The sequence below is a fragment of the Lytechinus variegatus genome, chromosome 7 (genome assembly GCF_018143015.1).
Source record: "Lytechinus variegatus isolate NC3 chromosome 7, Lvar_3.0, whole genome shotgun sequence".
Taxonomy (NCBI): domain Eukaryota; kingdom Metazoa; phylum Echinodermata; class Echinoidea; order Temnopleuroida; family Toxopneustidae; genus Lytechinus; species Lytechinus variegatus.
This window is the reverse complement of record NC_054746.1, coordinates 34,293,505-34,305,587: the sequence shown is the minus strand read 5'-3', so window position 1 is coordinate 34,305,587 and position 12,083 is coordinate 34,293,505. Positions and strand designations below refer to the sequence as shown.

The 12,083-nt window shown below is 34.6% G+C and overlaps 1 protein-coding gene across 1 annotated transcript in view; it reads left to right on the top strand.

Moving 5' to 3' along the window:
* LOC121419094 (transcriptional adapter 2-beta-like) overlaps positions 1-12,083 on the top strand; it is a 60,674-nt gene that overhangs the window by 35,538 nt on the left and 13,053 nt on the right. The window contains exon 13 of the mRNA XM_041613402.1: positions 8,767-8,807. Within this exon, the coding sequence (XP_041469336.1) occupies positions 8,767-8,807 (41 nt within the window). The remainder of the gene's footprint in view (positions 1-8,766; positions 8,808-12,083) is intronic.

Here is a 12,083-nt window from a genome sequence, read left to right as displayed (position 1 = left end):
TTTTTACAGTAAAATTAAGCCAAAACAATAAGTTCTTTGGCTCTCTCAACGTATTTAATGAAATCAGAATCCAATAATCTAACCTCGAAATGAATACATCGCCCCTTAACTACTGTCTGAGCTCCGTTAGCCGCTGCATAAGGCCTCGGCCCCACCGCTACTGATACTGGGGTGCATGTCGGCTCAGCTCCATGCACTCGTGTACACAGCTACAGTAAACAACGAAGTCGACCGAGACGGAGAGCATTTCATGAAGAGTTTTTTTCAGTGGTTTCAACAACAGATTTGCTTTCCGCCAATCACATGCGAGGGTTTCATAGCTTGTATCATCCCTCTACACAAACAAAATCACTGAAAAAACTCTTTTTGAAACACTCCCTAGCCTGCCTTTTGACCACGTGGTGTATTGCGGGCTTCAACAAAGTATCAACCTTGGCTTGGGGCGTTGACAGACAAACCACAGGGATTAACACTTGTTTTTTCTTTATGCAAGTTTTTTTTTCTCGGACTGCTCTTAACTTGTATCAATGGGAATATCCACTGAGTTTTTTTTTTTTTTTTTTTTGGGGGGGGGGGGTGCTGAGCATTGACAGACAAACCACAGGGATTAACACTTTTTTTTCTTTATGCAATGTTTTTTTTTTCTGGACTGCTCTTGACTTGTTTCAATGATGACAAGTTTACTTTTATACTATAAGCCTGCTACAAAAACCGTCTGACCCCCCCCCCCAAAAAAAAATAAATAAATAAATACATAAAGAAAAAAATAATACATTAATGAATAAATAAATTAAATATGAAAATTAAAAAATGACAGAAAATGTTGATAAAATTAACAGGAAAAAAATGTTACGCCATCCCTCTTTGTTTATTTTGATCTGTGAAGTGATTGTAAATGGAAGAAAGTGGCTGAGAATATTTGTGTGATTTGTGATGGGTGTTGTATCCGTTTTGTGCATGTGCGGTCATGAATAAAATAAAATTAATTATTGGATTGATTGTATGATGGTCTCGTGGCGTGATAAGATGTTGATCAACTAAAATTTGGCATGTGTGAAAGATGAAATTGACAAAAAAAGAGGGGAAGATCGAGATTCGGAGAAGAGGAGGATGTTGATTGTTCGTGGTAAGAGAGGGGTGGTGACGGGGAGAGAATGGGCCGATGGGAAAGAGAGAGTGAAGAATTAAGGGGCTTGGGAGATAAAGAAAAACAAAAGCAAGAAAAAATGAGTGAGAAAGAGGCAGCCAGGGATAAGAAGTTTGGAGGGGGGTTACTTTTAGACAACGTGGAGATTCACAAGAGGCCCTCTTGTGTTGACCCCCCCTCTTGAAGAGGGGGGGTCAACACAATGGACATTTATAAGAAAAGTTGTGTACGAGACGTCAAAATTTGAGGTCAACAAACTTTGAACCTTCGACGAACACGTGTTGATGTGAGTGGTAAACAAAAGGGGCGAATCTGAATGTGAATGAGTGGGGTCAGTTCGGTGAAGGGAAAATCACGCAAATATCCTTGACAGTTTTAGCAGGGAATTTTGGTGCTTGGAAGTTAGGGCATGTACACATGTTTAGCAAAGTAAGTAGCAGTGAGTTTGTGCCGTGTAGCATTTGGCAACTTGACTTATTGATTTCGTACCATGTGCTTGCTGAGATAATTTTGCACACATGCACAGGTAATTCACAGCTCTCGTTGGGAGAGAGCATGATCGTATAACTTTTGGTAAAGAAAGAGAAAGTTTTTGTCAATGAGAACGGACCATGCTGAGCATTCCTCAGCTGACCACAAGCATCCCCTCTTTATCCGAGGCCATATCAGGGCTAAACAAACATTGGACACTGTTTGTACAATAAATTGGGAATTTACTCGGTATTAGTCGGTATACCGGTATTGAAGCTATTAGTAATACCGGTATTGAAAATATCAATTTAGTTAAAGGCAAAAGAAAATATTGTTATACATGTTTATCTGGGGCTACATTTCTCAATCTACTGCCTAAATCTATAACATGCACACATGATAAGCTTTGACATTGCAGTGATCAGGGATTTTCCAGGTCTCTTTTGTGCATTTCAGGGGGTAATATCGCCTAAGCCCCTGTGTATACTTTCCTGGTTACTGATGTCTAGCATGTTTCAAAGAAAATGACGATAAATATGTATAGTCTTAGGTTATATACAAATAATGGTGAACTTTTACGTGACCTCCTGTAATATGAAATTATGAAGAAGAAGAAATACTTACGGTAATTTTAATGAAAACTGTTTGCTAAAATGAAGTTTGTTATTATTATAATAAATAGCTGATCGCTGACCTGGGTGCATTTCCATACTGTGGATGGGAAATTAATAAATTAACAAACAAAATAAATTGATACTGAAATTCTTCTCTGTGAAAAAAAAAGAAAACCAAATGAAAACTGAAACCAATATATTTTATCACTGAACATGCATAGATTACATGTATTTTGGTGCCTGTTTTGAAGAAACTGCAGGAGGTAAGTACAGGTAGTATCTATACATTTGGCTATTTGATCCCATGATCCCAACTTTCATGATTAATGGCATAGATTGGTCACAGTCTTTGTCAGCAGGTGCAGAACATGAAGGTGCCCCCCCCCCATTTCATTTTTCACTAACCTTTGGTTTGGTTGTGACCTGAAATTGTGATTTCATGATGATTTCATTCCTTGTTGAATTCAAGGTTTTATAAGATTGCTGTATTTAGAATACTATCAATTTTCATTTCATGGATGATATTATCAATCTTTATTTTGCAACTTTGTTTCCAGAAATGTATTTAGATTACTATTAACTTTCAATTTGTGGATGATGTCAATTTTTATTTTGCAACTTTGTTTTCAGGAATGTAGGATATATCACAGGGTCTTACATGTTATACCACTTTAAATCTATTTAATATTATCCAGGTCTTTATTATTGCTAAAACATGTAAATGTATTGCTTACATACATGTATAAATTGCCTGAGTCATCAAAGTTCTTCAATTTATTTGAATTAATCAACAAACCACATAACTTTACCACAGGTTGATTATAAAACAGGAATGTAATTAAAATGTAATAATGATTTTAAAGTGTGTTTTTATTCAAATTACTTTTCAAGCAGTGATTGAGCAGTAATTAAATAAAATATACATGTACATGTATCTTCCGTGTGTGAACACACCTTGAGAATGATAGAAGACAATAAGAACCATGAAAGTGTACACTTTGCATCCACACCACTTTAAATGATGGGCACAACATAAAATTTAAATACACCCCCCCCCCAAAAAAAAAAAAAGTGAGGAAAGGGGATATGAATTTGAGCCATGTTTTATGACATAAAGGGCCAAGTCATGATTTCCGTTGAGTTCCGTTATTGTAATGAAATCATTTACAATTTATGTAAGAAAAATACACCTGTATGTACAAAGATGAAGAAAGCACAATTTTTTATGTGATATATTTCAAGGGATCAAAATCGTTATAGAAATGGAGGAGATATATCCTTTATTTTATTCAATTATTTATGTCTCAATGTACTGTACATGTACATATTGTAGGCCGTACATGTACATCTTCTGGTGGGTGTTTCATAAAGCTATCGTAAGTTAAGAACGACTTTAAGAACGACTGGTGATCCTTTCTTATGATAAATGCATATTCATTGGTGATAGTTTAGCGCGTAAGAAAGGTTCACCAGTCGTTCTTAAAGTCGTTCTTATCTTACGAACAGCTTTATGAAACGGCCCCCTGGGCAGGCAATCTCTGGTAAGACGCAATTGTATTACTTGTGGTTCTTTACAGGTTTGTGGTTGTTAGGTTTGATTCCCTGTGTTATTTCATTTCATAGTACAAACTCAGTGAAAATTGGGAGCAGTTTTGGTCAATTGCCATTTTACCTTATTATCAATCATAAAGGAAGATGTGTATGACTAATGAAAATATTTTTCACAAAATTAAAATGATCAAGATGACTTGAAACACTAAAATTACTGGTACATGAAAGTTTTGATATCTGCCAAGTTCCGGCCGTGAAGGTTAATGCGTAATAGTTCGTCCAGAAAGTGTTCGACCAGGTGTGTAGTATAAACCAACAATTATTTTGACATATGAAGGGATGTTATTTTCATGGACAAAATGAAATCATCACTTGCTTAGGTTGTAAAAACTGTCTGGCACATTGCCCACCTGTCTGACTCTCCCTGCACATGATATGTTACCAAAGTATCATTATCGATCCAAGATTGGGATCCGATCAATAGTCTAGGGAAGCCTTTTGAACTATGATATTTGAGATGGCTTCATTTTCTATTCAACCATGAATTTGATATCATTTGCATCCAAAATGATTATGGGTGAATAAAGACACACTTTCAGAGGTCCTATCAATATTTAATTTATGTGATTAAGTTTTAAGGATTGAATGGGAACCTTAAATATTAATTTGGTTTTTATAGAAGCAATTTAACAATGAAATATGTTCTCCCACAATTCATAGTCATTCATGCACTTAATATAGACATCTTAATTAATATGATAAAGAAAATTAATTAATGTTTGGACTTTGTTGGTTTTTGATAAATGATTATTTTCTTATGATCTTGTGTGAAGTGAATGTTTGATTACAGGAACAGGAACATTCCCTTTTATTATTACCCCCCCCCCATTGGACTCATCCTCTCTTGCATCTCTGAACAATCGCTCTAGAATCTTTTTGTTCTTGTAACATTCTCACCCCCCCCCCCCATAGTTCACCTATTTCTTTCCTTGCTTGCCTATGCTGTTTCCTTCTTCACCGATGCACAATCAATCGCATTCCCTGGTGTCACACAGAAGTGCAGGAAGCCTCTGAGATATTCTTTATTCTCATCAAAAATTATTTTCCCCTCTCTTTCTTCTTCCATCTCTGTATTTTCCCTCTTGGCGAGATGCCTGGGCAAACTCTTGGTAAATGAAGACAGCCCAATGAAGGAAATTTTTATTTACTTCGTCTCCCCAGAGTGTCTGGTTTCATCTTCAGTGTATACTGTGCACTAATGATATCATTGGCAAAGAATGTTTAGAGGGTCACTTTCACAAGTTCAGTAGCAGGTTTAAGCATAGTCACCCCTGCCCAACTGGGAAGATATCGCTATCTTTTAAAAACTATTTCAGGCATCAAAATACCTGATGATTTTTTTTACACCTTCACACCCCTATGAACTAAATAAGGTCCTTATAGATATGAATCTGTAACAAGAATTTGTCATGTTGATGCAGGAACGCCCTTACGCAATGCACTTATGTGCCCTGCTAAGGGCATGTGAGTTGTTGATACCTCGGTCACATTTACTCTACGGCGGCCGTTCTGCGAAACCAGCAGTTTTAACATGTTTGGTACCAGCTATACATAGGTGGTTTGAATAAAAATGAATGAAACGGCAAATGGCTGTGTTCGACTCACTGTACGGCCGCCGCAGAGCAAATGTGACCGAGGTATATGGGTGTTCTTGCACTGACATGACAAAGTTCACATTCCTTTAGCAAAGGATGCACATTCTTCTTTCTTTGTAAAGAAATTTACTGCATATATGTACATGTATATCTCTGCTGTCTTGGGGGAATTCCTGCAAAGTTATTGTAATATTTAAAAAGTTCTCTATATTCTTTCAGGCTATTTTATAAACTTTGCTTTCACAAATCTATCTTTTTCTGTTCGGGGTAGTGTATTTTGTTATTAAATTTGATGTTGATTTTGTTTTCCTTGGTCAAAGAACTGAAATATTCAGTAATTTTCTAATTTCACAAATATTACCATGGGAGTTGCCCTCCTTGACCTTGTTTTTTGTCATCAAGTGATTAGCAGCATGGTCCTGGAAACCTCCTAAACCTTTATCTGTGAAAACTGGCCCTCTTTTCAGCCCAACCACCACTCTCTCGCTCCAGTTGACATAGGGTTAATGATTAACGGTAGCATGGGACATAACATGACCTGATAGGACGTGTCAATATTGACATCCTCTGTTGGGGTTTCACTGGATACTCCCCCTCCCTCTCTCTCTCCCTCTCTTTCTGTATGCCTGATGATATGATGAACCCTTAGAGAATTGATTGAATTATAATTTTTGTGCTTTTATAAGGCAGGCCTAATTCACTCCTTTCTATCTGATGTGATGATGTGGTAAGATAGTTGTGGTTTGGCTTGGTATATGTTGGCTAATCTAAAGACCTGGAAAATATCATGAATAGTGATTATTATCAAAATTCTGCATACATGTACATGTATTTGTTTGGTTGTTTTTATTAAAAAGGAAATAGTTTTGAAAAATCATGAAATTTGCATCAACTTGAGAAATTCGAAGTTCCATCATTTCTACCCCACAAAATGTCATTTTTAGTTCATCCAGCCTGAGGGCCAGATGAGCTTATGCCGGGGTGTCCGTCTGTCGTCCGTCCACATTTTCAAAATGCTTCGTCTTCCTCAATTTCAATTCCGATTTCAATTTTGTTTACTTTATATGATATCACTAGGTGGGGGATTCAAAAATTCTTCGCAGAATTTTGAAACTCATTAAATATGCTAATTTATGCACATTTTTTAAAATTCACAAAAAATGCTTTTCCTTTATTTGTTAACCGATTTTGATTCTTGTGCTTCCTTCTGGTAGAGCTTCATGAGGTTCACCAAACATCTACACAAAATTTTTCAATTTTGACTAGAATTATTTATGCGAAATCAAGTTATGTGTATTTTTTAAAAATTCACATAAAATGGTTCTTCTTTTTCATAGATAATTGTTGACCGATTTTGATTTTTTTTCTTGTATCTGGTAGAATTTTGAAATTTTGACTAGAAAATTATTTATGCTAATTTATGCAAAATTGATTCATAAATCATAAAGAAATACATTTTCTGCTTCATTTGTTGATCAGTTTCAATTTTGTTTGCTTTATATGATTGCTCTCGATGGGGAAACAAAATTTCAAGATTTTTACAACTCAAGATATTAAATATGCTAATTCATTTTCAAAACTCACAAAAAATATTTATTTATTGACTGAATTTGATTTTTTTTGTTCCATCTGAGAGCTACATGTACATGAGGCTCACCACGGTTCTACACAGTATTTAGAAATTTTGACAAGAAATAAGATTATTTATGCTAATTTGTACAAAATTTATTTATAAATCACAAAAAATTGTTCTATGTAATTTCTTCATGGATTTCAATTCTGTTACCTCAATTTATGTCACCAATATACATTGTAATTCACTACAGTGTCAAGTAGGCGAGTGGCTGATATTAAAAATTGTGTTAAATTTTTGTTGCGAGATGCCGGGTGAGCTTCACATCATTTACTGTATGTGCTACTACATAGTAATTGAAAGAATTTTTACTTTCTTTTTCTTGCTTGGATTGCTCCAAAAACATTCAAAATAATTCTGTTATAGTAGCATTAAAATGGAGATGATTTTTTTTATGATTAGGAGAAGAATCTGTGACAATTTATCAAATTCCTACACAATCTCATGATTTATCAAGCTTAAATCTCTATTTACTTATAAGTAGGTGTGACAAAAAACTCATTTTTGCACAGGGAATAATGTAAGGATTTAGGCATTGTATACTTATCATTTGGTGGAATTAGACTGATCGCCATTTTAGTATCATTTCAGTTTTGTCATCCACAATAAGTATTTCTCTATTTTTTGTATTTTCAGCTTAATCTGATAATTTCACATACTGTCTGAATTCCCATTTTGTCAATTATGGTCAAAAAATAATAAGCATTCATATTCAGTGACTATCAAAGTGCTCTTTCGGTTACTGAATCTTCTCTTTGATATGAGATCAAAACATTTTTTTACCTTTGAATAGCTAAATGAAAAGAAATAATGCAAAATGGTCTAATGACCGACCATGAAAGCTGTTACTAGCTACATTGTAAATACCATTTCTCAGCATGCAACAGCTTACTCCATCTCATTCTCAGCATGAATTGCAGTTTATTTATGATGCTATTGACAATTTGCAATGAGAGGTGTGAAATGAAATATTTCTTGTGTTTGTTTTCTCAACACTGCAATATTGGATACTATTGAATTAAATGCATTATGAGAAAATCTGTCTTTGAGTGTTCCAAAACATGAATGATTTCCCTCAGTTGATTGAATGAAAATGAAAATTGGGTTGAATGGAATGTGAATATTCATTGTACTTGAAATTATTGTGAAATTACCCATGTTACATGTGAAATGCAAGCAAATTTCATGCATTATACCGTGCATATGTGTATATCTAATGCTTGTCTTGTGGATGAACGAGCAAAAATATGAAGTTACATATCTTTTATTGACAAATTACAAATAAAAACAATTATTTGTTTTTATGATAGTCCATAAAATTCATGGATTGTTACTGAATTGTTTGTACATGTATTCAGATATGGAAATTATTAAAAACTCACTCTTTTTTAACTTAAACATTACATGTACAGTATGTACACTGGATATTATACATGTATTAGAACCTGTCGCATGTTTTTTTTTAATACTGATACTGGTACAGATGTATTCAATTACTAGTATCCCCACCAATCTGACATGATTGTATTCCACTTTATCTTGTCAACGCTCGCTTGATGTTTTAATTGAAACTTGAAGTGTCTCTTTTTACTGTACCTTATACATGTAATAATCACAAACTTTTTCATTCATACATGTATTGCAATACACCATGATTAATTTGTTGTTTATTCTTTATCTCTTTTCCTCTAACAGTTCCAAGGATGTCAAAGAAGAAGTAAAGGAGGAAAAGATGGGTAATTATAAAATACATTTATTGCTGAATTCTACATCTATCCACGACTTTCATTTATTTTTGTACTTTCCTCATCTTTGTCAGCATTCATCGTCTTTAGTTTAAAATTTGACATGTCAAACCAATGGAGTAGATTTGGTGCACCTACAAATAGCATGGCTTGTAAACCCATTATTCTGGCCAATAAAAGTATAGTTAATGAATGTTGATTACCACTTTATAAATTTTGTTTTTTTTCTCATATGTTCAAATTATTCTCTTTTGTACTTCTTTGCTATTCATTTCTATCTCATTGATGTTATGTCAGGTATGTATAGGTAAAATATAAGACCAATTCTAGCAGTGCTACATTTAGGATAATTCTACCTAGGTATAGCAATCATAAAATTCAATTTTCAGCTTCTTTTCTTCCTTTACAGAAATTGATCAGAAGGAAATAAAAAAAAAAATCCATTGCTCTGAATGAACATGTTCACAGCTATTTCTGATTTCATGAAGAAAAAAAAGTCCCAAATTAGATTGTAGTTGGTATTGTATTTAGATTCTTTTTTTGAAATATATTTACTCACACTTGACTGGCAGGCTCCTGGAATGGTGCCCATGGCAAGCTGGGTGTTGAAAAGACAGAGCGCGGCGCTCGACACCTTTCGCCGGAAAGCAATAAATTAAATCGCATCCAACGGTGCATGGGAGAACATTCGCTGCTAATGTTGTTGCTCTCAAGATAAGTGCTGTTTCACGAAATGTGACATTTGTAAATGGATTCATGTTTCGCTGTTTCAAAGGAAAGAACTCGAGGCAGCTTAAACTCAGGGTTAGTACAAGCATGAGATGTAGGGGCCATTGACCAGTGTGCTAAGCGATATAGCAAATAGGTAACAAATAATCCAAACCGCGGATTTTTAGGACTGTGTAGAGACCCTTTTAATACGAAATAACAACACAGTTTTTTTTTTTTACTTTTCTCTTCATTACTGTATTTATTTCATCCTCTCTTTTTCCTATTTATTCTCCCTCTGTCTTTTCCCACTTCTTCTTTCAATGGTTTCCTTTTGGTATTTTTTCTATCATCTGACTGCATGAACCACTTGATAATCTCTTCTCTCCCCCCCCCCATCTTGTCTGCACCCCCTCTTTACCCCCACCCCCTTTTATTTTTCTCATTGTTTCTGTTTGCCTCTACCATACATTTGTCTCTCTTATTCTGTTTACTCTTTTTACCTCCTGCTCCTCCCCCTCTCTCTCTGTCCTAATCACTCTCCCTCTTTCTTTCGCTCACCCCCCCCCCCCCCTCTCTCTCTTTCTCTCTCTTGCTCTATTATACTCTCCACTATTTCTAATTTTTCTCAATTTTCCCATCCTTCTACAACCACCATTTATGTTGTAGTGACCAATCCATCCTTTGAATGAGATGAGTTTTAAAAACTCTTGAGGTATTGGAACGTTGAGGTTAACATGGGTCATGTGTTAAAATGCATTTTAAGTGCTGGATCAGGATAGAAAATGGGGTTTGCAGAATATTCTGTCAACAGCTGGGGAATCTGATGCATTCACCGCAAATCCATTAGGATATGATGAAAACAATAGGGAAAGAGTTCATACGTGAAAAGTATGGGAAATATTTTCGGTTTTAAGCCTCCACTTATAGATAAGCATATTGTATCTCGTCACTATTATGTTTTAATCATGCGTGAAATTGCCTGTAAATATTGAGCCGATGTACATGAAGGTATTTGAGTCTAGATCTTCTGATTAAATCTCACAATCAAAATCTGAATCTAGTTGATACATGGGTCTTTAACCCCTATTCTGTCTTCTGTATTTGCAAATACCTTTCAGCATCATGCTTGGATATTCTCATAACATTCCTTGTGATAGACACAACCTTTAACAATACTAATATGAAATATGCTTGTCCTCTCTTCATCATCCAAAGTTTTGAATTATTCTGATACTTTTGATTTAGCACATTATCCAAATTAGAGCAATATCTAAATTATTTATACTTCAAATGAACATACAAATAGCCAGTATTTTGGGATTTCCTATTAAAATCAGAGTCGATATCATACAGGAATTTTTGTCAAAAAGGTGCTATATTCAATGAATCATCAAGCCAGTAACATGCATTCAGGTTTAATATGGCAGGGAAGAATTCATACATGGTACTATACCATCTTACGCTATACAGACTTGGAGTCTAAAATGAGCATGCTCTGTCGCCATGATCAAATTTTAAGCTCCAGTGAGAGTTCCTCCACTTGGTGGAGATGTAGTTTCTTGAATCTTCAGATTACTGTATAAGAAAGCTGGTTGGGCAAGCATATTAAAATTATGCCAATTGAGGCTGATGGAGAACTATCTACATTTGTTCTATAGCATTGAGAACATACATCTAGAGATAGTTTGCATCCCTCTCTCCATCCATCCCATAAAGACCCAATCCAGTAAAATCCACTTTTTTAATTCCATGACACATTTATACATTGTATAGCTTTTTCAATAGTTGATTGGAACACATTATCAGCAAAGCTTTGTGATGAAGATAAATACTAAATGGGTATCTATTACCCTTATTTTCCAACTACCCAATTAGTTTGAAGGGTAAATGCATTTTATTTTCCTTTTCTCCTATTGTCATGGGAGAAATAACTTGTTTTTATCAAGGTACCTCTGATCGCTTATTCCCCCTTTTATTTCCTGGATTAAACGAAGCATGGGCTGTGCTATGTCATGCACAATTTAGCTCAAGAATAGTGCTATTAATGGTTCAATGAAGGAAAGTATAATAAGCCATTATCCTCATTGCTTTGAAATCAATGGTTTTAATTTTATGTTGATTTTATATTGATGAGGTATTTTCTGCAATTTGTAACACTTCTGCGTCTCGAACCGGTCCTTGCATCAGATGAAAATATAAAGGGTAAACTATTAAAAAGCAGAGCTTGTAATTCATACTTTCCCCATAAATAAGTATTGTCAATTTTTTCAGTATTATCAATATGTTTTAGAAATTTTTTGAAAGCTTGATCTGCTTGTGATGAATATCAGTTTCTTGTTCAATATCTTAAATGCTATCATCACTGCTCAATTGATTAAATTTTCATAAGGAAAATTGGATGTCAACTCAATTTTTTGTTTTATTCTAATAGATGTATAAGATTTTTGAAAAGTGAACCAAAGGGTCCTAATACCAATAATGTTACATTTTGAGTAGTTATAGCAAAAATAGAAGAAAAAATCTGACTTAACTTTGAGAGAAATTATAGATTTCAAA